Below are 24,696 nucleotides of genomic sequence, written 5' to 3' on the forward strand. Positions count from 1 at the left end.
TCTGCTCCTGAAAGCTGAGGGGCACTAAGTGGCCCCACAGTTCTTCAAAAGCAGAGGCAGCTTGACATTGGGGTGGCCCCGGAGGAGGAGAGGAAGGGATGGGGCGGGGCAGGGCCAGAAAGTAGGTGACTCTCCACCAAAGAGGAATTCACAAAACTTTGAAAGCAAAAGCAGTCCTCCTGAAAAGGAATGTTTTGTGCTACTCAGAATGTCTTTTAAAGTACAGTGCCTGTAATCCTCCCAAAGCTGCTCATGTTGAGATCTTCAGAGCAAAAGTACAACAAAAACCTCATGATGCACGAAGCGCAGTAAATTAAAAAAAAAAAAAAAAAACCATCTCCCTCCTGATTTCTCGTTTTGATGGCCAGACACATACATATTTGTTTAATGAGTGACAGCACGTTGATAATACTTTTCTGTATTTGCTGGATAGATGAAAGAGAAGGGAAACTGTGTTATCATTCAATTATTTTTGGCAGCAAATATATTCGCATGCTCTACTCAGAAAAATTATTAATTATGCACAAAAGAATTTTGACTTAGAAATCTCAGAACACTTTATAGAAATTCATTGTGTAGAATGATTCAGGTGTTCAGATAAATAAGGAAAAAGGTAGGGAAACAGAATGAGTCCCAAAGAACACTTCCTTTAAAATGTCTTACAATTGAAGCTTCCTAGTGAAGGCAGAACTACCTAGAGGTCATCCCTCTGCCTCCAACCAAGAACAGATGGAAGCCTTCCTGAATAAATCAAGTGCATTTGCTTCCCACAGAGAAAGATTCTTCAATTTTTCTAAGAGCCTCTCCTAGTTTTTTTTCAAGCCTCTTTCAAACCAAAAGATCCTTTCACAGCTAAGGGAATGCATGTTTTGTTTCCTCCATGTTTCTCCCAGGCACCTGTCAAAAGCCACAGCTGCCTGGCCAACACACAGGTTCAGTACCACCCACAGCACTTTGGAGCTGACTCCTTCTTAGGGACAGATGAAAACTAACATGGGAAGAGGAACATTGGCCAAAGTGGGAGCCCCCAGGGTGAAGGAGAGCAAAACATAATCCTAGAGTCACCAAGTCGGGAGCATTGCTTTGTGCAGCCTCGGCCCCGCAAAGACAGATCTTTAACCAACTTCACCAGACGTTTCATTTCAAAGGCAAAAGAGGCCACGCAGCCCGATTGTGCACTGAAACAAAAATCCCAAGCAATACAATAAAATTAAATACTCGTAATTGACTAATTGCGGGTACAGTTGGCTGCTTTTCCCCCCGGAGAAGGCGTCTTCTATATGATTTCTGGAGCATTGAACCCAGTGCAGCTGTAATTATTATTATTCCTATAATAATAGGGTTCCTACAGATCTTCATATTTTTACATGTTTTATATTCATTATGGTTAATCCACAAAACATCTCTTTGGGGTATATAAATAGTGTCCTTGCCAGTGTGCTGGAGAGGAGCAAGAGCTCAGAAGAAGGTAAAGTGGAGGTCACAGGCTGAGTCAGCAGCAACTTAGGAAACAGAACTGGAAAATTCTGCTTTTCAGTACCAATGTATGTCATCAACTCATTAAATGCTTATAATATGAACCCTACATACTAAGCCTAACACAAAACCATCGAGACACACGTTATGTGTTTCCTGGCTCTCCAAAAGCTTCTCGGCCATTGGTAGACATTCATGTTCACATACGTGAGGCCAACAGGCCACAGCTTGGTTGAGTCGTGCTAGGATCGAGCACCAATACGGGGGCTTCAGCACAAGTGTGGCTGGCATGCAGAGAAGGAATAGGTTCCTTGAGGGAGGAAATGGGCACCAAAAATTCCATGAAGGAGGGAGCTTTGGCAGGTTTGACAAGGTGGGCCAGAATTGGAATGGTAGAGATTTGGGAACTGACATTCCACGATGGGGACACAGCATGAACGAATGCTCAGCAGCAGGCACAGTTAAGAAGTATGTCAGGAATAGAAGGACCAACTAGGCTGGGGCAGACAGTTCCTACTGCAGAATTGGGGGAGACAATTTTGGATAGATCATGAGCCCTAATGATGGAGGGCCACGGGGTAGAAAACAAATATGCACTATTTACTGAGCACCTACTATGTACAGCTCTGTGTGTCATGTTTTTCTAATGTAAGTTCCAGGCTCAAGGGTTCAGACTTTATCTGACAGGCAACAGGGAGCCACAGGCCCAGTCACTGGGTCCCAATACCTAAAATGAGAGTGTTCACCATTACCTCACTCTCATGTCCTTAGCCAACCCCTGAGGACTTCCTGGTGTGTTTTTATGACTAAATATGCAGCTTCTCTCGGGCAATGCCATTGTAAACTGAAAATATGAAGTCCTTAATTTTGCATGGCATTGCACAAAGAGAATTACAGAGGCCTAATTCCTCTTCTTCTTGGAGCAAATGGACAACTCTGACATGGTCAGATGTATTCATCCGCAGCACATAAAAGTCACAAGTTTAATACATGAGTGAGCAGCAAAGCGCTAGAGGGGGCTCCTTACTCTGTCTACAGCTGAAACAGTCTACAAGTTACATGTGTTTACTTCATTCTAGCTATTTCTAGCTATTTTTAGTCAGATCCTTCCCCAGGGAGCAAGTTAGGCACTTTGGGAGACATAGTCTTGCTTTCAAAGCACTGAAGGAGCATCTGCAGGGTATGTGAAGAGGACTCAGGTGTTCTGTGTTGCTGCAAGAAGTTGAAGTAGGATCCCATTTGAATGGCACTCCGCACCAGTAGTTTCTCTTCTCAGCTGACACATGGACTAAGTTCTAAAAGAAGACATGGTCAGCATACAGGCAGCCTGGGTACCAGAGCTGTCCATTAAAGCACATAGGCTCCAGGCTGGAACAGAAGGACTGGCCAGCACTGAACCTAACCCCAGAAGATGCTCATGTTTCTGTGGGAAGATGCATTTACGGTCCTAACTCAGAAGTTCAGTGACACATGTTCCCTAATCATTCCCACCTGAGATAGTGGGAATAGAGAGTCCACCAGCTCCACCCTTAGGTGTCAGTTCAATGGGACTCCAGTTGGATGGGGGAGGGTGAGTTCAGATGGAGCATTGGAGAGTCTGAGGAGGGATGGACTGGGAAAACAGGAGATGGAATAAGGTGGGACTACTAGAGGAGGCGATAAACAGTGAGGACTCAAATGCTGTAGATCAAACCAGTGCTAAGCTTGGGACAGGGCATGGAGGTACAGTGGTGTGAGGTGGTAAAGAAATACATTTTATTTAATGACCCACAACACACATGCATATATTTGCTAACCAAAACAAAAGCTTGATGAAACAGTATTTACCCTTGCTACCTGGATACACTTTGGCATTTTTCTATTTTATGTCTTTAATTTTTCAAAGGCTAGGTCATCACTTACTACTTTGATTTCATAACCCACTAGTGGGTTGTGCCCTGCAATTTGCAAAACGCTGCTATAAGGAAAAGAGAGGAAGATTGGTTTTCATTTATCTTTCGCTTTCTCCTTGATCAGTCGTAGACTCTGGCCTGGAACAACTCAGAAGTGAGGTTGAAAAAATGAGAACTGGGATTAGAGTGGTGAAGGTGGGTTCCAGGTCATACACAGGGAGAAGAGAAAAGTTGGGGAGAACAGTGAGATCTTGCTGTCACTAGGCCAGCTGTGAATGCCCTAAAATGAGGTCATACAAAAGGGAACTTGAGCTTCCAGCTCCATGTCTCCAGCACCTGGCACAGTACTTGGTACTGTTCAATATAATGAAAAATACCTGCTGAATTGATACACATAAGTTAGAGGCTGTTTAAACATTCATGTCTGGTTAAAACACAGTGAAGATCAGAACCTACCTCAGGCAAATAGCAGTTTTGACAAGGTTTGTTGTTAGCAGCTTTACCCCTCCCTGTTTGACTCTGCCTTAAGAGCATCCAGCGCTGCATTCAGATGGCAAAGAGGCCCCCACACTATGGTGGCCCCGCATGGAGAGGCACTCTCATGGGAGGTAACGAAAAGACAGATCCTTCCTGAGTCCTACTACCAGGCCTCAAAATTTTCCTGACCTGTGTCCTGTTTCTTCAGTGCCTGCTTCTCAGAATTAATCTGCTAATCCAGTCTATACTGAAGTAGTCATGGGCAAGACTGATTGTGTGTTCCCCTCCCAGGCCACATTGGTCATTTAACAGGGAATTTCACTATCCTAATTTATAGAGGTGGGTGTTTCAAAGCTTGCAGTAGTCAATGGAGAAGACAATTGAAGCAGGAAGACTTTCTAGGGGCCCTCAAACTACACTGTAAGGCAACTACCTAGTCTGCCTACACATTGGCAGTTTCCATTAACCATTAAACAATGCTCCCCTCCCAGAAAAGTATGCGAGTTGCTAGTCCGAGGCCTAGAACAGAGAGAGTAATGAATAAATGCTGGTTAAATTAGAATCTAAAGCATTTAGTTGGGTAGGCACAGTAGGTAACTTTAGTAGGACCCACGAGACCAGCACTGTCTGTGATGATGGAAGTATACCGTGTTGCCCTGTCCAATACCTGGAGCTATAGAGTGCTTGAAGTGGTGTGGCTGGTGTAACTGAGAAGCAGAATTTTAATTTTATTTAATTTCAAACAATTTAAATTCAAACAGCCACATGTGGCTAGTGGCTACTAGATCAGACAACGCAGGTCGAGACCATCACCAGACACAGGAAACACATTTTGAGCAAGTGCCTGTCTCTCATTAGTGCCCTTTTTGAAAAGCTGGGTCTTTTTCTAAATTAGCCCCGAGACATGAAATTCCTCTCTCTCTTTCTCTCTTCCAAGAGATGTCTTTTTTTTTTTTTTTTTTTGAACAAAGGAGTATGGGGAGACTTATGGGAGCTGGTTTCTGAGGGTTGTTTTTCTCAGATTCGAGCTAGAGTACCAATAGTTCCCAATCAAAGTGCCTTTAAAATAGAGAGTAGCTGGACCCTACAATGGCCTGCAAGGGCCACTGAGGTTTTTCTGAATGGACAGGCACCTCTGACTGGACCTCTGTGGCACAGAGCTCTGCACAGGCCCAGAATGTCCTCCCAAACCAAGACCGGGGAATAGCTGTTAAAAAAAATCCAACCAGTGAATTCAAGTTAGAAACAGTACCTTTAATTTAAATTTGCCTTTTTTCCTGGAGGAAAAATGGGTTCTTTGTTCTTCAGGCTGTTGGAACATATTTCAGGGAACCGAGGCTGTACAGATTTTTAACGCAACGCAAAGGTGAACTGCTTTGTATAACCACCAATTCTGCGTATTGTGAAGGTGGCTTTTCAAGAGTTGCTTACCATCAGGATTGCATTTGGGAAATTTTATGAGGCTGTTTGCAATTTGTTTAAAGTCAACTGTTAGGCAAGGATGTTAAGGACCATAGACCCCAGGAAGTGATCAGACATCAGTTATTCTACTTGTAAAATAATAAAGGGCAACAAAGGGCAATGAATCAGTCTTTGACCAAATAATGACACACTGCTTCAGTGAAAGGGTAGAAAGGAGCAGTTTCCCAATTATTCTAGTCCTCTGTTCTTTACCAGAAAATACTTCTCTGTCTCCTCTCAGCATCCTCTTCTTTTTTCACTTGCTCCTCATAAACTCAATAATAAATAGTAAATGTACATGACCAGAGATGATGAGACCAGGAAAGAAGAAAATCATTCCAATTATTTTTTTCCTGAAATTCAGACCTGTGACCGTGTCTGAAGAAGAGATCTCAGTATTAAGAGTTATTTGTATTGCCTAAACTGCAAGTGTATTAAAGATCCATTTGGAACAGACTAAAGAATTCTAGCCAGTGTGTTTATTACCTGATTGTTGTCATCCTGGAAAGTGTAGGGGTGGAGAATGAAGTAGCCTGGCAATTGATTCTCTCCTTGACCCTGTCTTCTTCAGCATTTTTGTCAATAACACTTGGATAATGCTACCGAAAACAGGTTGATAAAATTTGTAGATGACACCTAACTGGGAGTGACAACTAATAAACTTGCTAAAGTTTATTAGATTTAAAAGACTGGGTCCAAATCAGGAGGACATTGTTAAAGGGGAAAAGGTGCAAAAAAATTAACAGCACATATCCAGGGTCGGGGGAAGTCTGGCGAGGCAGAAGTTCCTTAACAAGATATTTGGGATATAAATTCAAGGCCACTATGTAAGAGTTGGTGCCATAGAATTCTAGAGTGGACAGGTAAAAACAAAAAACAAGAAAACAATGCCATCCTAGGCAGCACTGATAAATACATGATGTCTGGTCCAAAATGGGCAGTGGGGGAGCATCAGTTTGCTGTCTCCTGGATGGATTCGACCTCACCTGCAGTGTAGTGCTGAGTCCCAGACATCAGACCTACGACTGACATTTAACAAACTGAAACATGTCAAAAGGAAGATGGCCAGAGTGGTGAAGGCCTGGGATCTATGACATACACCTGAAGTGCTAGGAGTGATTAGCCTGAACGAGAGACGGCACCAACAGGTGGGCTATATATCTTCAGATGTTTGAAGGCCTACCATTCGAAGAGAGAGTAGGTATTTCAGTGAGCCTCAAACAAAAAGAAGACACCATAGGTGGTGAAAGTTACAGAGAGGCAGATATGTGCTCAATATAATAAAGACATTTCTAATAATTAGAGCTGCCCAAAAGCAGAATGCACTACTTTGGGAAGTGGTGAGTTCCCCATCATCAGAAGTGTTCAGAGGAGATGGAGTGGCGACCTGTCAATCAAATTATAGAGGGGATTTGTGCATTGTTTAGGAGGGGGTGACCTAGGCCATTACTCCCAACATGAAGAATGAGAGGCTAAGGAATTCAAACAGAGTGGGAAATAAAAGTATGTCTTCCTGACTGGCAATGGACCTAAACATTTTATTATGTTTATATGGTTTTGGTTTTAATAGTGAAATATTTCAAGCATACATAAAATAACAGATAACCATTAATTAGCTTTTAAGAAGAATTTGTTTAGGGGCCCGGCTCACCCTCCGCCAATTCCAGCATGGGCTGCAAAATTAAAGAAAATGGCTTTCAAGTGCTATATGACACAATACCAAACTTGAAGCTCTTGTCGGTGCATGACAAATCTTAGGTCTGCTTCAAAGGCATCATAAGAGTTCATCACTTTCCTGCCCAGCTTTAGAAATTGTTTCATTGACTGTGACTGGATCACTGGATCAATTAGTTTTTCAATTAAGAGTTGTGCTAAAATCTCACGTAAAATGAGTCACAAGACAAGACAGGCCCCTGACAGCTTTAGATGATTGATGGAGATACGTGGGTGAATGGCAGAGATGGAGGCTGGCAAGAATGACGATTCTGTTGAGTTATTTGTTACGGTCACTACTGGGAGTCAAGAACTAATAGCACTTCCTCAATGACACTTATATCGTGGCTTTAGTAATTTTTCAAAGGAGAGTTTCAGCTGTTATTTTCATGTAATGTCAGCACATCCCTGTGACGTGGGCAGGGCCGGTGTTAGTTCTGCTGGCTGACAAATGACAGACCTGAAGCCCGTTGAGATAACTGGCCTAAGACCACACAGCAGATTCGGGACTGAACCATATAAAAACCCACTGCCGTATAAAAGCACTGAAAAATAATTTTTTAAATAATATTTATAGCAGGTATCATTTATCAATTGAGCAGAGACTTCTATGGAGTCAAATACTTTGCACAAATCAATTTAATCCACAAAATAGTGCTATGGGGTAGGTACTGTTATCCCAATGGTTATAGACACAGAAATGAGGTTTTGGGAGTTTAAGTAACCAACCCAAGGTCAGTCATTTGATCTCAAAGATAAAATCCAAATTTTTCCACCTCCATTGCCACAACTCAAATCCAAACTAGTATTGTCTCTCACCTGGATTGCAGGAAAGCATCCCGAATGTGCTCCCTGCTTTCACTGATGCCCTCTTCAATCTATTGTTCATAACCAGCCAGATGGATCTTTTAAAAATATAAATCAGCTCATGGAATAACCATGATCAAATTCCTTCCAAGATTTCCTCCTATGGTCCTTAGAATAAAATGCAATTCCTTTCCAGCATCCTGCAAGGTCCTCTGCAGTTGTGTCCCTGCCTCCTACCAGACTCATCCTGCACCCTCCTCCTTACTGGCCACACTCCAGCCAGGCTAGTCTTCTTTCAGTGCCTCAGATATATCAAGTGCTGCCCTCCGTCTGCGCCTCAGCAAGTGCTATTCCCTCTGCATGGGGTGCTCTTCTACTCTTAGGCATCAGCCCAACTGTCACATCCTCAGATAAACTTTCCCTGATCTAATCTCAGTTAAAGTCCCCTTGTCACATAGTCTCATAGCACCCCAATACCTTCCCTTCTTAGTACTTAGAACATGGCAGTCACACATCGGTATGATTCTTTTATTAATATTTGCCACCAGTACTAGACTGTTAAGTGCTATGAGGACAGAGATCGTATCTGTTTTGCTCAGTGCTGTATCCCAGCACCGAAACAGTGTTTGTCACACAGTAGGAACTCAAAACTTTATTTATTTCATATTCTTTTTCACTAAAGGTTATTACAAGATATTGAATATAGTTCCCTGTGCTATACAAAGAAATTTGTTTTTTTTATCTATTTTTATATATAGTGGTTAACATTTGCAAATCTCAAACTCCCAAATTTATGAAAATGAATATATGTATATATATGCATGACTAGGACATTATGCTGTACACCAGAAATTGACACATTATAACTGACTATACTTCAATTTAAAAAAACCTTTTTTTGATGAATGAATAAATTAAAAAATGAATAAGCAAAAAATTTAAATCCTTGAGGCCAATCCTTAACCATATGTCTTGATATAAAAGGGTCTAAAAAGCACCCCCTTACCCTCAACCCATCTCAGTGCTTCTGTGGAGGGGTGGTTTGCACTTACAGTTGCAGAAAGGAATTTTCCAAAATACACATGTTCATATATTAATGCCTGCATTTGCAAGCCATTATATTCAAGTAGGATCAAATGTTGATAATGAGTGTTTTCTTTGCCAGCATTTAGATACATGCCATGTAATTGCAAAAATAACCAGTTAGACTGTCGGAAGGCAGTACTACTCCTGAGAGCAGAACAAAATGTTCCAGGGAATTAACCCAAAGATGGTAATTAAACCATGGAATCATCAGCTGGAGAATGGGACTGACACCTTGTTCTGACTCTGGAACCTATAAGCACACACTGTGGTTACTAGAATCCAAGATCAAAGGGTGTTCAACGGGACGGGGAGGCTGATCCATATGAACCCAGGGAAGGTATGAGCTAATTTCTACCCTACACCCACCCCACCTCATCCATCCTTTATCTAATTCTTCCTCTCCTACATCCCAGGTTAAACACAAATAGCCAATTTAAGGGCCAGACCAGGGAGGTATTTGCCTATACGGTAGGCTTTGAAGAGTCCACCCTTCCTAACTTTCCGTCACTGAAATAACTCCTTTGGGATTACGTAGATATGTATGCATTTTCACTAGGTTAAGGGCTCGTTCTCTGTGGAGAGGAAGTCATAAGCCAACTCTGTGGTTATCAAACAGGGGCAGGGAGACAGGGGCAGGGAGTAATGTTGCCCCCCGCCCCGGGAATATTTGCCATGTTTTCAGGCATTTGGGGTTGTCACAATTGGCAGGTGGTAGTGGTGCTACTGGCATCTAATGGGTATGGTCCAGGGATGCTGCTAAACATCCTACAATGCACAGGACAGTCCCTCACAACAAAGTATTATCCAGCCCAAAATATCAATAGCGCCAATGTTGAGAAACCCTGAACTGACTCATTTGCAAAGATTCACTTATTAGTCCATAAACAACTCATGCACAGAGCAGATTCTTGCAAAAATGGGAGTTGGAATAGGTGTATTTTGATCAAACAGTTGGAACAGAAAGGAGGATGAGTAAGCTGACAGCAGTGCCAACGACAGATTGGAGAAAAGACTTGAAGCAGGTGACCTACTCTCATACCCTGAGAGAGAAGGACTGAGAATCTGACCAGAGATGAACAGAAAATGGCTACCCTACATGCTGTAGAGGTAGAATTGATGAAGCATCACAAAAGAATGAGGCAAAGGTGACCCTTAGGACTCTATCTCGGGTGACTGGAAGAAGAATGATACATCAGGAAAAATAGTGACCAGAGGAGCAGATCTGCAGGTGGCAGGTGGGAGGGGAGAAATTATGTGCTGAGTGTGTGATGCCATGAAGGCCTCCAGGTGAGGCTGTTTTATGAGCAGTTAGGAATGTGGATCTGGAGTTCTAGAGTGTGTCTGAAGGTAGAGGTATCTGCTTGGAATTCATCCACGTGGAGGCAGTGAGATGAGATCCCCTACTTGGCCCATACCAGAAGCTCCATACATATTTGTTGAATGAAAAAAACAACCATTTAGAGTAAGAAGAAAAAACGGCCAAGGACAAACATCTTTGGACACATCTTCATCGAGGGAGTGGACCAAGAGGCAACTTAAAAGGAGGCATCAGGAAGGCACAGCCAGCAGAGTTTAGTGCTCTTGAAACAAGACTGAGCAGTTTCAAGTAGGAGGATTTGGCCAATAATATCAAATGCTGCTCAGCAGTCAAGTTGAATGATGTCTGTGAATAGAGTTGGATTTGGCAGTGGGCAGGTCGTCATCCAACATTAGAGAGCAGGTTCAGTAAAGTGATGGGAGCAGACACTAGGTTGCAGATGCAGAGGGCTGCAAGGTCCTCATCATCCCATCATGAGTGATGAGGATAAGGAAGGAATTAGAATGATAGCTCATGGAGGTTGCAGGGATTCAGGGGGAGGTAGAATCTTTCTAGCCAATTTTTAGCCTGACAGGAAGAAAGCAGCATAGAGAGACTAAAGGCACACACTTGAATAACTCATTGCCATTGTGTATTTTCTGAGTATGTCAATTGTATTTTTGAGCTTCCTATGAAACTAAATAGGAAAAAAAACTAAGTAGATGGATTGATCTAGAGAGTTAGCAACTTTTAAATTTTGCTGTGTTAAGTGTATTAGTTTTCTATTTACTACTGTAGCAAATGACCACAAATTTAGTGGCTCACAACAGCCCAAGTTGTTGGTCGGAGTCTCATTGGGCTCAAATCAAGGTATCAGCAAGGGCTGCATTCCTGTCTGGAGGCTCTAAGGGAGGATTCATTTTCTTGCCTTTCCCAGCTTCTAGAGGTCACCCACTTTCCTTAACTTACAGCCCCCTCCACCTTCCTTCATAGCAATGGCTGGTCAAGTCTTTCTCATAACACATCACCTTGATACTGACTTTTTTTTTAACCTCTATCTTCCACATTTAAGGACCTCTGTGATTACATTGGGCCACCCAGATTATCCAGGATAATCTATTTTAAGGTCAACTGATTAACAATCTTAATATTATCTGCAGCCTTAATTCCCCTTTACCATGTAACCTAATTCACAGATTTGGGGGGATTAAGACATGGACATCTTTTGGGAGGCCATTATTTGGTCTACCACAGACAGTGGTATATATGAATGGTATCAACATCATCATCATTTCAGAAGTGGAAGGACTCTATCTACAACACCGGAAAATAGAAATGATATAGAGAAAAGGACTGTCTTTCCTAAAAAAGAACAGTTGTCAGCCTTACCCCAACACAAACACACACACATACACGCACACACACGTGCGCACACCCACACACCCACACACACACATACATGCATATTTCACCAGACTGGAAACTTCACCATGGACCAACATCACAGCTTTAGAAAGCATTGAACTACATGATCTCTCACCTCTAAGCTTCTTTGATCCCCTGGAATTCCCTGTGCTGCGTGTTACCTGGAGAACCTTCTTGTGATACATCTCTACCAGTTCCTCCATAGCTATATTTTCCTTCTTCCTGCTTGTTTCAAATGTGATCATTAAGTCAGCAAGAGACTTCAGTTTCCTTTTTTCCCCCAATTCAAAAGGCTGTGAAAAGTGTTCTGTAAATGATATGCAATACTGTTATTCAGATCTTTGGGGTAATCAAGTTGTTTGACATTTTTGTAATGATGCCTTTTGGAATATGGGTGGCTAATTAGCTGCCACAGCGTACATTAACAATACCTGTCCCGACCCTACAGACTTGGGGACTATAAATAAAAGCGTGACAGCTGGCTCCAGCCTTGCTTGTCACTCACCGTTGAAGGGAACACAGCCAGGGAGCTACACTAGAATCCCCAGGAATCCAGAATATAGTCAGAAACAACGTCTTCAACTAGAAGAATTTGGTGTTTTGCTAGTGGGAAGAGATGGAGACAGGCACTCTTAGGAAGCAGACAACCATGATATCTCATACTGGGAAGGCACAGAGGCCCCAGGGAGAGACAGCATTTTACCAGAATGAAGGCATTATATAGGGAGGGGAAGAGTCAGAGGACAAAGTCAAATTAGCAGGGTTTCTGCCTTAACTCATTACTACCCAGGAGTGACCTAGGAGTGAGAGCAAGAAAGAGCACTGAAGAAGTGCATAAGGAAGGTGAAAGGGAGGGCAAGCTGTGCTAGCGGGGATTCGGGCGGGAAGTCAAGGGCAATGGCTGCTGTGGGGAGCGGAACTTGATGGGGTCAGCAGAGGGCAAAGTGTGCTAAAAAGCTGGCAAGAGGAAAGAAATAAGGGAAGAATTATAACTTGGTTGCCAAGTTATATGTTAGGCACTGTGCTAAGTATTTTCCAGGTACCATTTCATTGACTCCTCAGCCAATGACAATAAGCAAAAGCCATGTGTATAACTAAGACATACTTTATATTTATTGTACTTATCTTATTGGTTACTGTCTTTCCCCTCACTTGTCTATAAGTTCCAAGAGAACAGGATCCTTTGTCTCTTCTGTATCTCCTGCTACTTAGAACAGTGTCAGCACTTAGTAGATCCTCAATAAATGTTTGTTGCATGAGTAAATAGCTAACAGTAATTGAGTATCTATTATGTGCCAGGCACTCTTATAGATAGATGTTTCCCACAAATGAACTCATTTTAGCTTTTACAACCAATGCTGAGACAGGCACTATTATCCTAGTTTTACAGATGAAGAAACTGAGTTAGAGACACAGAGATGTTAAGTAACTTGTCTAATAAGTAATGGATTCAGGATTTCAACCTATACAGCCTAACTCCACAACCTGCCTTTGTAATCAGTATCCTATACTGAGGCTCAGAGAGGTCAAGTAATTGGCACAAAGCCACGCAGCTTAAGACTGGCAGAAATTTGACTGGAAACAAGGTCAGCCTGTCTCAGAAGCTGTTGCCCTTTCCTTTGAACTCCATGGCTTCATAAATTTGCCAGGACAACTGTTTCTTCCATCATCATTTTACCAGTGGCTAGTCTCCTGAGATAAACAGTAGGTGTGGTTCATTAAGGATTCAGATAAAGATAGCACATGTTGCCCAAAAGAATCTTGAGTCCCGAAAGATCACACACCAGTCTGCCACCTGCTCTCAGTGTTGATCTTTGAGGCTGGAGGGAACTGAGAGAAGCAGCCGGCAGATGAGACATGGGGAAGCCCTGGTGGACCATCTCTGCTGAGCGCTAGGCATTGAGGGTAAGTCACTTTCATGCCAGGCACATCCTGACCCATGCTGTCCCAGGTAGCTCTGGAGTGGGGATGGGTGGAGATGCTGATACAGCGTTTCTGAGAGACTGATTCATAATTCATGGTGTGACCTTGTGCAAGACACTTCGTTTCTTTGTGTCACAGTTTCCTGATGCCGGGGAGGCGTCAGTGGAACTCTGTGCCGAATCCGAAGAGCTCCACTTTATCTCTTAGGTATTAGACTTTTCCACGTAAAATTTCATGTGGAGAAAGGATTCTACAGTAAAAACTCTGCTTGAAAAAAACCACTGAATGAAATAGCATTGAAGTTCCTTCTAACTCAAACACTCTAGGAATCCCGAAACATAGACGCTGTCCTTTGGGTCAGCTCAGTGTTCTGTTCAGCCCGACTTGCCGCGGGCCCGGGGACCCGCCCGGAGAGGCTGTGCTCGGTGTCCTAGGCTCCAGCTTCACTCAGAGGCTACGACTCCAGTCCTCACGTGGCAGCTGGCTTCCCCATTGGGCCTTCTGCTCATGTTACTCATATATGTTGAGACAGAGCAAAGGTAGCCACACACAGCAGTATTTGCAGGGCAGCGGCACTCTGCTTTATATGAAGGGAGTAGAATATTCACTGATTTTCTCCTCGCCGTCTTCTTGTTGCTGTCCGCCGCCCCGTGTCTGCCTGTGCGACCGCAGTCGCCTTGTGTTCCCCGAAGGCTGCCGCTGATCTCTAACACTCCTAAGTCCCTTGCCTGAGCCGCAACCAAAGCTGTAAGCTTAGTTAGGAATTTTTTATTTTCACTGGGCCCCCTCACACCTGCTCACTCACACATTTTTATACGGTCTTCCTGAGTCTCACTCTGCTTGTCATCACGCATTAGGCTTCAAGATTTCACTGGATGCTCCTTCCTGGAGTCTGGGTTTCACATATACATTATGACTCCCTTCTTACAAAGGCTTAAAACAAGCAAAAATAACATTCAGTTGTTTAGGTGTGTGTGTTTGTATATTTTTTAAAAACCAAGCAAACAAACAAAAAAGCCAAAGTGATAATAAATGCAAAATTCAGAATTGTGGTTACCTCGGAGGAAGGGAGGGATCAAATCGGGGAGATAGAATACAGGAGGAAGACATAGGTAAACCTAAGTTATTAGTAATGGCATAGTTCTTAGGTTGGATGATGATTTTATGAGTGTTCATTGTATTATAAACTAATTAATTTAGTTAAATAAATATGAAAGGTCCATATGTGAACTAGTAATGAATGACTAACTCTGTACCCCCGAGGTTCAAAAGCATTGATTATTAGAGTAATGCAAGGGTTTTTTTTTAATTAACCAGAATCTTAACATTATAACATGCTATAAATTTTCCCTTTCCTTCCAATATACCAAGGGGCTTTTTGAAACTCTACGTGGATCATAGCTATAGGTTTGTCTCTCTCTGAGTTTATTTCTCTCTCCATTGTTCAAAATTTAGTCAGGTTGGAATTTCCTTGTTGAAAAATATGTTGCATCTCCCCACGGGCTATTTTTGTATAGGATTCGTGGATCCTCATCTCTCTCTTGGGCCTTGCCTGCTAGGTGATACAGATCAAAGAATTATCGGCTACCTGCTGAATTTTGGTGGTGAAAGGCCATGATTGCTTATTCCAGCCTTTCAGCCCCAAGACCATGAATAAGGATGGGTTCTTCCTAGGGTTGCCAGATAAAATTCAGGATCTTCAGTTAAATCTGAATTTCAAATAAAGAACAAATAATTTTTTAGTGTATGTATGAATTTGAGGCATACTTATAGTAAAAACAATTTGTTCTTTATCTGAAATTCAAATTTAATTGGACATTCTATATTTTTATTTGCTAAATCTGGAAACCCTATCTCACTCAAGTCAATGAATCCTCTCCAATGTCATTGTTGGTTTTTATCCCAGGGAGTGTGACTTTTGGAGTTGGACTCAGGTTCAAATCCTGGCTCCTCCACTCAAGAGATAGAACATTTTGGGGTGGGGGGGTCTCAATTCTTATCTATTAAATAGAGATGATAGCAACACCTCATGAGGTTGTTGGGAATATTAAATGAAATAATATTTGTATAGTAATTAACACAGTGTCTGGTACCTACCAAGCTCTCAATGGCTGTTAACATTATCATTGTCAATTTTATACAGAACATTATGTGCACCAAGCAACATTTGACCTTCTACTGCAAAATTCTACATTGACAGGATTAATTTGGGAATGGGACCCTCCTTAGTGTCTCCCTTGGTGATCACCAAGGCAAAGTGACATCTAGCCACTTCCTTTTGTTTCTGAATACTCCACTTGGTCCCTGTCATGGAATGCCCCAGATTCATTCTCTAATTAGCTTTCACCTTTTAATATAAAGGCTTTTTGTGCATGTGTTTGGAGGTCACTTAAAATTCCTCAAGTTGGAGGCTATTGTCTTCCCTGAAGAAGATGCTTGGATGCTCTACCCTCAAGCCAATGACTACTGAGTTTGGCTGATAAAAAGGGGTAACCTCTTTGCACTCTCTTCTCCGACTCACCCATCCCCATCAAAACTTACCCATCCACTTTCCCACTTGTCCTGGCATCTAATCAGACATACTAATGGCTAAAAATGATTCTATTTAATCCCCCTCCCAAGCCACAGACTTTTTTTTGCCAGAACTCTAAACTGGAAAAAGTAAGCCTAACACTGGCTTTCTAGCAGATAAGGGTGACCATGCAAGACCCCTTAAGTCACACCACATTATCAGCTGCCTGTTTTGTCTGCTTCGCATGAATGGAAGGGAGCAGTAGTGCAAATAATCTCAAGATCATTTCCACTTGGTTTGGGAATGCACCGCATGGTGTTGTTGTAGCTGATTTGCTTTGCTAATTATGTTCTACTTAAGCTAATATTGAAATTCATTCACGTCTTTTAGCTCATCTGGGCCAGAAGAGGGAAGCAGTGGTGATGTGACCCACTTTAAAATGAAGGAAAGCTGACCACGATCATGAGGTGGTGACATGAATGTTCTATGTGTGGGCTAGTAGATCTAGAAGATCAATTCAAAAGGATCAGAGAGAACTTTGCCAATTACACATGGGCAGAATATCCACCTACCCCCTGGGCACTGAAAGGCCAGTCTTCCCAATGGCCTGCCCAGAATCTGAAATCCTTTTCATTAATAGCTTACATAAAGGGTCTTAATCATAAACATAACTATGGTTAAAGCATTATGTAATCTAAGAGGAGTAACACATTTCCTAAAAGACGCATTAGCAGTTCATCTGACTAAATCCTCAGTCACTATTGTCATCTAGGAGAAAAAGCACCGAAGGGGTGGGACATAAGACAGTTGTACTTTGATGGGGCCTGGGTGCTAAGAGGCCCCTGGGCAGCTATGGTAGAAGTACAAGAGCACCGAGTGTCTTGGGGGTGAGCTGGGAGGGTTGCTCATGGTAGACATAGAGAACATACAACTGTATCAAATAAAGTCTTCCCTTCTTACTCTTTTCCTGCTGGGCAACTGGACTTGCAAGGGCTTCTAGAGATTTCAGAGATCTTGGTTTTCTTTTGAGGTGTGTCACTGAGAGCTTAACGATACATTGTCTTTCCAACCCTTCAATCTACAGGAAGGGCTCATAGGGCTATTGACATTTCTTTTCCTTTTTCTCATTGCAGTCTGCTCCCAGTTCTCGAGAGGGGTGTATGCCATCTTTGGATTCTATGACCAGATGTCAATGAACACTCTGACCTCTTTCTGTGGGGCCCTGCACACATCCTTTGTCACACCCAGCTTCCCCACTGATGCAGATGTGCAGTTTGTCATCCAGATGCGCCCAGCCTTGAAGGGCGCTATTCTGAGTCTTCTGGGTCACTACAAGTGGGAGAAGTTTGTGTACCTCTACGACACAGAAAGAGGTAAGAAGAGGCATCTGCTCTCCTCTTTGAATATTCATGTTCAACAGTGGTGTTCAGTCTTTCTCAACTTGTGTTTGTTCCCTTCTCTTCTAATAAATAAAATTTAATACCCTTTTAACATTGTAATTAATATTCAAAATGAATTGAAGAGTAAGAGCAAAAAATCAAAGCAACAGTAATTTTAGAATCTAATTTTTCAAGTTATGTATGTCCTCCCACCCCTGGCTTTGAAAAGGGTTTTGGGATATCCTTCTGGTTGATTCACTGTTGTTTAAAAGGAACCCTCCCCCACCTCCCAAAAAATTTATCTGGTCTAAAATACACAAAGCGAAAGTGGCTTAGTTTAAAATAGAGAGAGGCCTAAGCTGGAAAGTTTGGGGAGAATTAATCCTTTCAGAGACTATAATTATCTTCATTTCAGAGATGAAAAAGCTGAAGCCCAAAGAGGGAAAGTGCTTTTTCTCACAGTAGTTTAACCACGGAGCTGGCACTGGTGTCGGTGTCTCTGGCTTCCTGAGCTTGTTTCACCAGGTCACATTAGGTCTTCAGATTACAGGGCCTCAACAGTTATCTGATGGAAATGATGAGCGGAGACTGGCTAACCTGGGCTCTGGGGACGCATTTTTTTTTCTCATAGTGTGATAATCTATTGAGGATATATTATATTGAAACAGTCTCAGAAATTAAGGGTCTGATCTTAAATAGTATACAGGTAGGTTTACATATCATAATTCAGCTAAACAGACTCCTCTAAAACCCATTTATCTTTGAGGGGTCCCTCAGTAAAACTAGGGGATCCTATCACCATGAGATTCCAGAAGACAATGTTACTTTATCACTTGTTTGCTTGTAACCCTGATTATATGCTCGGAATGGCTCTCTCTGACTCAGGATTTTCTGATTCAGAGAAAGAAGAAGCAAATGGAAGGCCTGTCTGCCTAAGGGTCCCTGAAAATGACATCCTTATAGGTAACTTAACTTGAAGGGCCATTTTGTTTTTAGGAGCCCAGAGTGCTTTTCATTTCATTCTCATTTTGATGCATCATCGAACCCTGTCAGGAAATACTAAGGCCTGTATTTGCTTATGGTGCTTACCTATAAAATAATATCAAATTTCATGAGCCTAAAGCAGGAGACCAGAGTTACAGTGCAAACTCTGCCACTAATTAGCTCTCTGACCTTGACCAACTCATGGACGCTCTTAGCTTTGGTCTCCTCCCCAAAGCTCTATCCCTTCTTAATGTAATATTCTATGATTATTTTGAGATATTATACCAGACACAGGACATTCTGTATCTTACTACTAGTCGTAACTTACATGTTAGAAGTTAATCAGTCAACCAGTTCTACAAGCTGTTATCAACTCTCAATGGTGTATTGAAATCTTGTGATAGATGTTTATATAATACAGTTCCAAGGTGGTAGACAGAACAGGACATTTATGAAACAATTAATGAACAACACAGAACAGTATCAAACTGAGTGGTACACTACAGACTGTGATTGCTGTGAGAATTTTGAAAAGGTAGCACTCCAGGAAAGTAGAGTTTTCAGAGAAGGCTGGCTTAGGGGAGCTAGGCCTTGAAGGGTATGTAAGTTGTGGATTGTAAGAGAAAAGGGAGATGGGGGTTTGGGGAAGAGGAAAAGAACATGAACAAAAAGCAGAATCAGGAAGGTGTGTTGTGTGCTCCTGCCGAGCTTTGCCTGGCTAGGGTACCGAAATAGTTTGGACTTTCTAATTCATAATTTGCTAAATTTTAATACATTTCATTTATTTCAAACACCGAGGATGAATTAGCCGATTTCCATGTGCTATATATAGTGTAATCTAGAACATCACAGTCGAATTTTCAGAACTGAAGTTTGCAAATTAGACAGCTTCTCTCCTGAAACTTTTAAAAAACTAAATATCAGTTCTACTAATACTGTAAACTCTGATCTATTGAAAAACAGGAGATACAGTTAATGTATTCTCTCCTCACCTTCCTCACCTCCTATGACCGTCCTTTGCTCATTAGCTCTCCATTAGAGGAAATGAAGCAAAAGTCCATTTATATCTATTTCTTATTCTTGATTTTTTTTCTCAAATTGTCTCACTAAATAATTCGTACAATTCTATGGTCTTGGAGCCAAAAGAAACCTTTCTGACTTATGCATGTTCATATTTTTCCCTCTACAGCCATTTAGCTGGTGGGACTAATCTGCTCTGCTTAAGAAATACTTTCCATAAAGTTTTGTACTAATTTCCCCCTTGGAAAACCTTCTTAACACACTGCACACCATGACCCCGTTCCAAAATTTTCAATGGCTTCTATCATGCACGTTGAAAAATAAAAGAAGTCTATTCCTGAAGTCTTGACATAATTATGCCTCAACCACTAATAAACCTGTTGTCCCTATGTTTCCTAATGAGAACCTTCCACTGAAGGCAGCTCCCCTTTTCCACTGCTGCCCAAATGTGCCAGAAGCATGCTTGCCTCAGTAACTGCCTTTCTTCTGTTACCTGGAATTCTCTCCTTCGCCTAGATAATAAAAATCTGCCTACCCTTCCATTTTTCAAAACCCACTTCAAACTCAACCTCCCCAAGGTAGCCTTCCCTGACTACTCTAGTGCACAATCATTCATTCATTTATTCAATAGGTGGTAGGGTTACAATGATGAATAAGGTAGACATGGTTCCTATTGTCATAAAGTTTACATTCAAATGAGGGAAATAGAAAAAAAAAACAGGTAAATCAACAAAATAATTATAAATTTAGACAAGGTTCTATGAAAGAAACTAAGAAACAGATACTAATGGATAGGACCTAATTTTAATAGGATTCTCAGTGACAGTCTCACTGAGAAGAGGCATTTACGCTGAGAACTAAAGAATTAGGAGACAGCCATATGAAGAATAGAGGAAATGATATCATGTGATATTTGTCTTTGTCTGATTTACTTCAGTTAATTTGATCATCTCTAGGTCCATCCATGTTGCTGAATATGGCATCATTTTCTTTTTCATGGCCGAGTAGTATTCCATTGTATAAAAATATCACAACTTCTTTATCCAGTCATCTGTTAATGGACATTTAGGTTATTTCCATGTCTTGGCTATTGTATATAGTGCTGCTATGAACATTGGGGTGCATGTGTCTTTTCAAATTAGAGTTTTCTCCAGATATATGTCCAGGAGTGGGATTGCTGGATCATCTGGTAGCTCTATTTTTAGTTGTTTTATTTTTAAGGAATCTCCATACTGTTTTCCATAGTGGCTGCACCAAACTACATTCTCACCAACAGTGTAGGAGGGTTCCTTTTCTCCACACCCTCTGCAGCATTTATCCTTCATAGACTTCTTAATGATGGCCATTCTGACTGGTGTGAGGTGATACCTCATTGTAGTTTTGATTTGCATTTCTCTGATAATTAATGACGTTGAGCGTCTTTTCATGTGCCTGTTGGCCATCTGTATGTTTCCATTAGAGAAATGTCTATTTAGGTTTTCTGCCCTTTTTTGGTATCACTTTTATGTGGAATCTGAAAAAGTGAGACAAATGAACGTATTTACAAAACACAAACAGACTCACAGACATAGGAAACAAAGTTATGGTTACCAAGGGGGAAAGGGGAGGGAGGGATAAATTTGGAGTTTGGGATTAGCAGATACAAACTACTATATATAAACTACGTAAATAATATGGTCTTAACTGCATAGCACAGGGAACTATATTCAATATCTTGTAATAACCCATAATGAAAAAAATATATATATATGATTGAATCTCTATGCTGTACACCAGAAACTAACACAATATTGTAAATCAACTATACTTCAATTAAAAAAAAAAGAGAGAATAGAGGAAAAGCATTTCAGGCAGTGGAAACAGCAAGGGCAAAGGGCCTGTAGCAGGGAAAAGCTTGGTATGTTTGAGGAACTGAAAGGCAAGTGTGACTAAAGGGCAAGAGGTGGAGAGTGGCCTGAGATGAGACTATAAAGGTAGACAGAAGCCAGATCATAGCCATGGAGTACAGACAGGAGCCAGGATAAGGAATATGAATTTTACTCTAACTGCAATGGGAAGTCATTGGAGAATTCTGAGCAGAGGAGTCACCTGATCTCATTTAAGTTTTTGTAGAGAATGGAGTATGGTGCAAGAGTGAAGGAAGGGAAACCAATTAAAAGCCCACTGAGGTCATCTAGATGAGACATGATGGTGGCTTCGACTAGGCTGGAGATGGAGAAAAGGAGGTGGAGTTGAAATACATTTTGGACACAGAATCAACAGAACTTGGGGACAGATTGGCTGTGGGATGTGAGGGAAAGGGAGGATTCGTGGATGACTACTAAGCTTTTGGCTTGAGGGACTGGGTAAGATGGTGATGCTATTTACTGAGGTGACTGGGCAGGAAGAGAACCAGTTTCAAGGAGCAGAGACCTTGCCCACCTCTGAAGCCCACTGAACACTTTTGTCCTTCACTTGGCACTCACCTGCTTTCTGTTGTTATTTCACTGGGTCTGCTGTTTACCTTCCCAAACCCTTCTCTCCGTTGTGATAGTAAACAATTGGTTAGCCCCTTGACTTACACTTTGTGCCTCTCCTTGGTTCCTAGCACAGCCTAGGCACATACTTAGTGTTTTCCCAACTCCGTTAGTGATTTAGCTAGCATAAGCCCATGCTTTTTTTTTTTTTTCAATGTTGGACTGAAATAAAGAGAGAGAAACAAAGAAGGGAGGGAGGAAGAGAGGGAAGGAAGGGAAGGGAATGAAAGGAAAGGGAAGGGAAGGGAGGGGGAAGGGAGGGGAGGGGTGAGGGAAGGGGATGGAATGGGAGAGGAAGGCAGGGGAGGGAAGGAAGGAAGGAAAAAGAAAATCCAATTTATAAATCAACCTATGTTCTTTAAAACATTCAATATGCATCTATTCTTTATTTTCTCTTTTTCCACAATGATCATCTATTGCTTCAGTAATAAAAATTATGGGGAGAAATTACAACTGCAAAGTATAATTTTAGAATATTTTAAATTGCATAAGAGAGAAATGGAAGACAGAGAAAGACAGAAGGGAGCACCTATAATTACATTCAAATAAGCTAAATATACAAATGATGTGACTCCACTGTGTAAGGGCAGGGATGAGTAAGGAGCTGAGAAATGGGTTAAACATTTGAGGTCATTTAAAAGGTTGGTAGCACAATCAGGGTAATAGGCTCTCTGAAATTATGAAACAGTGAGTGGATTTCAAAAGCTTTACTGGCCACGCTTTGATTTCTATCTGCAGAGAAAGGTCTGATTGTGTGGTTTGCAGGTCATTACTTTGCTTAGTTACTAAAATACCACCTTGTTCGTTAATATAGTTGCAATTTCTGCTGTTGGTGCTGTACACATCAAAAGTCAGCTCTTGGGAAAGTGATGAGGTTTACTAAGTGTGATATCTGCTTCCTTTGTACCTTCTCTTCCTCAATCCCGTTTTTATTTACCCAGGGCTGTTCACGGTGGCACGGTCACATCTGCCCCCACTAGGAGGAGCAAAGGCTCGACATCTTTGTCCTAACCTGCCTCGACACCTCCCTAAAAACTCCTCCACTTTGCAATAAGACCTATCTTTTGGGTGCAAAGGACCTAGCTCTCTGTGGGGTGCACCTTTCCCCCAGAACAGCAACATACTTGAGAGCTGCAGCCAGACTCTCTTGTGCACCTGACAACGCTCCTGGGCTTCAATGGGCACAACCCGCAGAGATGAAAGAATCTGCCCAGGCTCCGGCGCTCAGCTTCGATAATGAGATAATAGCTCCAAGTGCCCTTTGAGGCAACTAGTCCCTACCTTCTCTCAGTGTTCAATAAACTCCCGCTGATTTCCATTCTCAATCTGAAACTCCCTACTCAGTTCCCAGGTAACTCTCAGGAAGTCACCAGCCTTCTAACAGAACTTGCTATTTGCTCTCGAAGGTTGTGGCCAGAACACAGGCCATGACAACAAATAGTCAACAAGCGATGAGTGGGCGTTTCCTAGCTCTGGCTTGTGCAGGGCCACTGACAGTGTTTAAGCAGAATTTGGGTCCTGCCTTTGGGGAGTTGATATTCCTGTTGCTGAGACGGTGATGTATCTCAGGGACCTGGGAAAATTTAATTTTTAACCTAACTGTTCCCCCATCCACCAATGACACTTGCATTCATTAGAACAGGCACCTTGTGGAAAGATGAAAGTGTTGCCAGATAGCTAGGAAGGTGGGAAGATGTTGAAAGATCCCGAAGGGCTTAAAGGGATAAAGAGACTCCCCAAGACAAGGAGAAACAAGCCTTTCCTCACAAAACATTTTCAGATTGGCTGGATTCTAACTCTACTGGGAAACAAGCAGAGCCGCATCCCCCGACACCTTCCTGCATGTCGTCGTTTACCGCCTCCTTACATAGCCGAGCTTCATCCCTCCCATCCAGTCTCACGGTCCCAAAGAAGGCACAGAAACTCTCTCTGTGTCTGTCTCTGTCTATCTGTCTCTCTCACTTCCTCCCAGCTCCTCTCTCCCTCTGCCTTTCTACACATGCGCGTGCGTGTGTGTGCGCGCACACACACACACACACAGCCCAGTACCCATCAGTGGTACAAATCAATGAACCCCTGTTAAGGTCATCATTTTCTTATCTTAGTTGGATAAGAGTGCCTGCCATTTTTAAGCACTTATGGATTAGACCCTGAGTTGATGAATTATCACATTTAATCCTCATGACATCCCTGCATCTTTACCACACAAGGCAACCAAGGCATAAAGAGATTAAATGATGGCTTCTAGGGTCATACAGCTTCATGTGCCAAAGTAATGAAATCCAGGATGTGGACCAAGGCCCACCACATTCCACAGTCTGTGTGTGCTGTTTACCCAGCCATGCCGCCTCCCAAACATTTAACATTTGAAAACTTCCATTACCTCTTCCCCTTGAGCCATTCTTCAGATGACCTGGCACCTAGACGCTCCCTGTCCTAGTTGCCCTCCCATGGATGCACTCCAGTTGTCAATTTCCTTCTTAAAGCCCGGTGTCCACAGATGAACACAATAGTCTATGGTCCCAGAGACCCAGGAATCCAGATAGGCAGCGGGTAAAACATCCAGGTGAAGGGGCAGATGGGTAGCAAAAGTAGTCAATGCAGCCAGACCCGGGGTTTGCCCATGGCGCACCCTCGCGGAGGGTTGTGGTGGGGACCCGACCCTGAGGTGAAGGGAACTCATAAATTCCTCTCTGGGGCAAAGGCCACTTCCAGAGCCCAGGAAGAT

General features: G+C 42.3%; 1 protein-coding gene and 1 long non-coding RNA gene across 5 annotated transcripts in view; one reads left to right on the forward strand and one right to left on the reverse strand.

Moving 5' to 3' along the window:
* The window catches only part of GRIA3 (glutamate ionotropic receptor AMPA type subunit 3), a 261,839-nt gene that overhangs the window by 50,275 nt on the left and 186,868 nt on the right, over positions 1 to 24,696 (forward strand). For all 4 annotated transcript variants that reach the window (XR_006728014.2, XM_010963932.3, XM_010963931.3 and 1 more), the window contains one exon: positions 17,203 to 17,442. Coding sequence is in view for 3 of the 4 variants with exons in the window: in XM_010963932.3 (XP_010962234.2) it covers positions 17,203 to 17,442 (240 nt within the window). In the remaining variant the exon portion in view is untranslated. The remainder of the gene's footprint in view (positions 1 to 17,202; positions 17,443 to 24,696) is intronic.
* The window catches only part of LOC141576455 (uncharacterized), a 107,899-nt gene that overhangs the window by 49,180 nt on the left and 34,023 nt on the right, over positions 1 to 24,696 (reverse strand). The window lies entirely within an intron of this gene.

The sequence above is a fragment of the Camelus bactrianus genome, chromosome X (genome assembly GCF_048773025.1).
Source record: "Camelus bactrianus isolate YW-2024 breed Bactrian camel chromosome X, ASM4877302v1, whole genome shotgun sequence".
NCBI classification, from domain to species: domain Eukaryota; kingdom Metazoa; phylum Chordata; class Mammalia; order Artiodactyla; family Camelidae; genus Camelus; species Camelus bactrianus.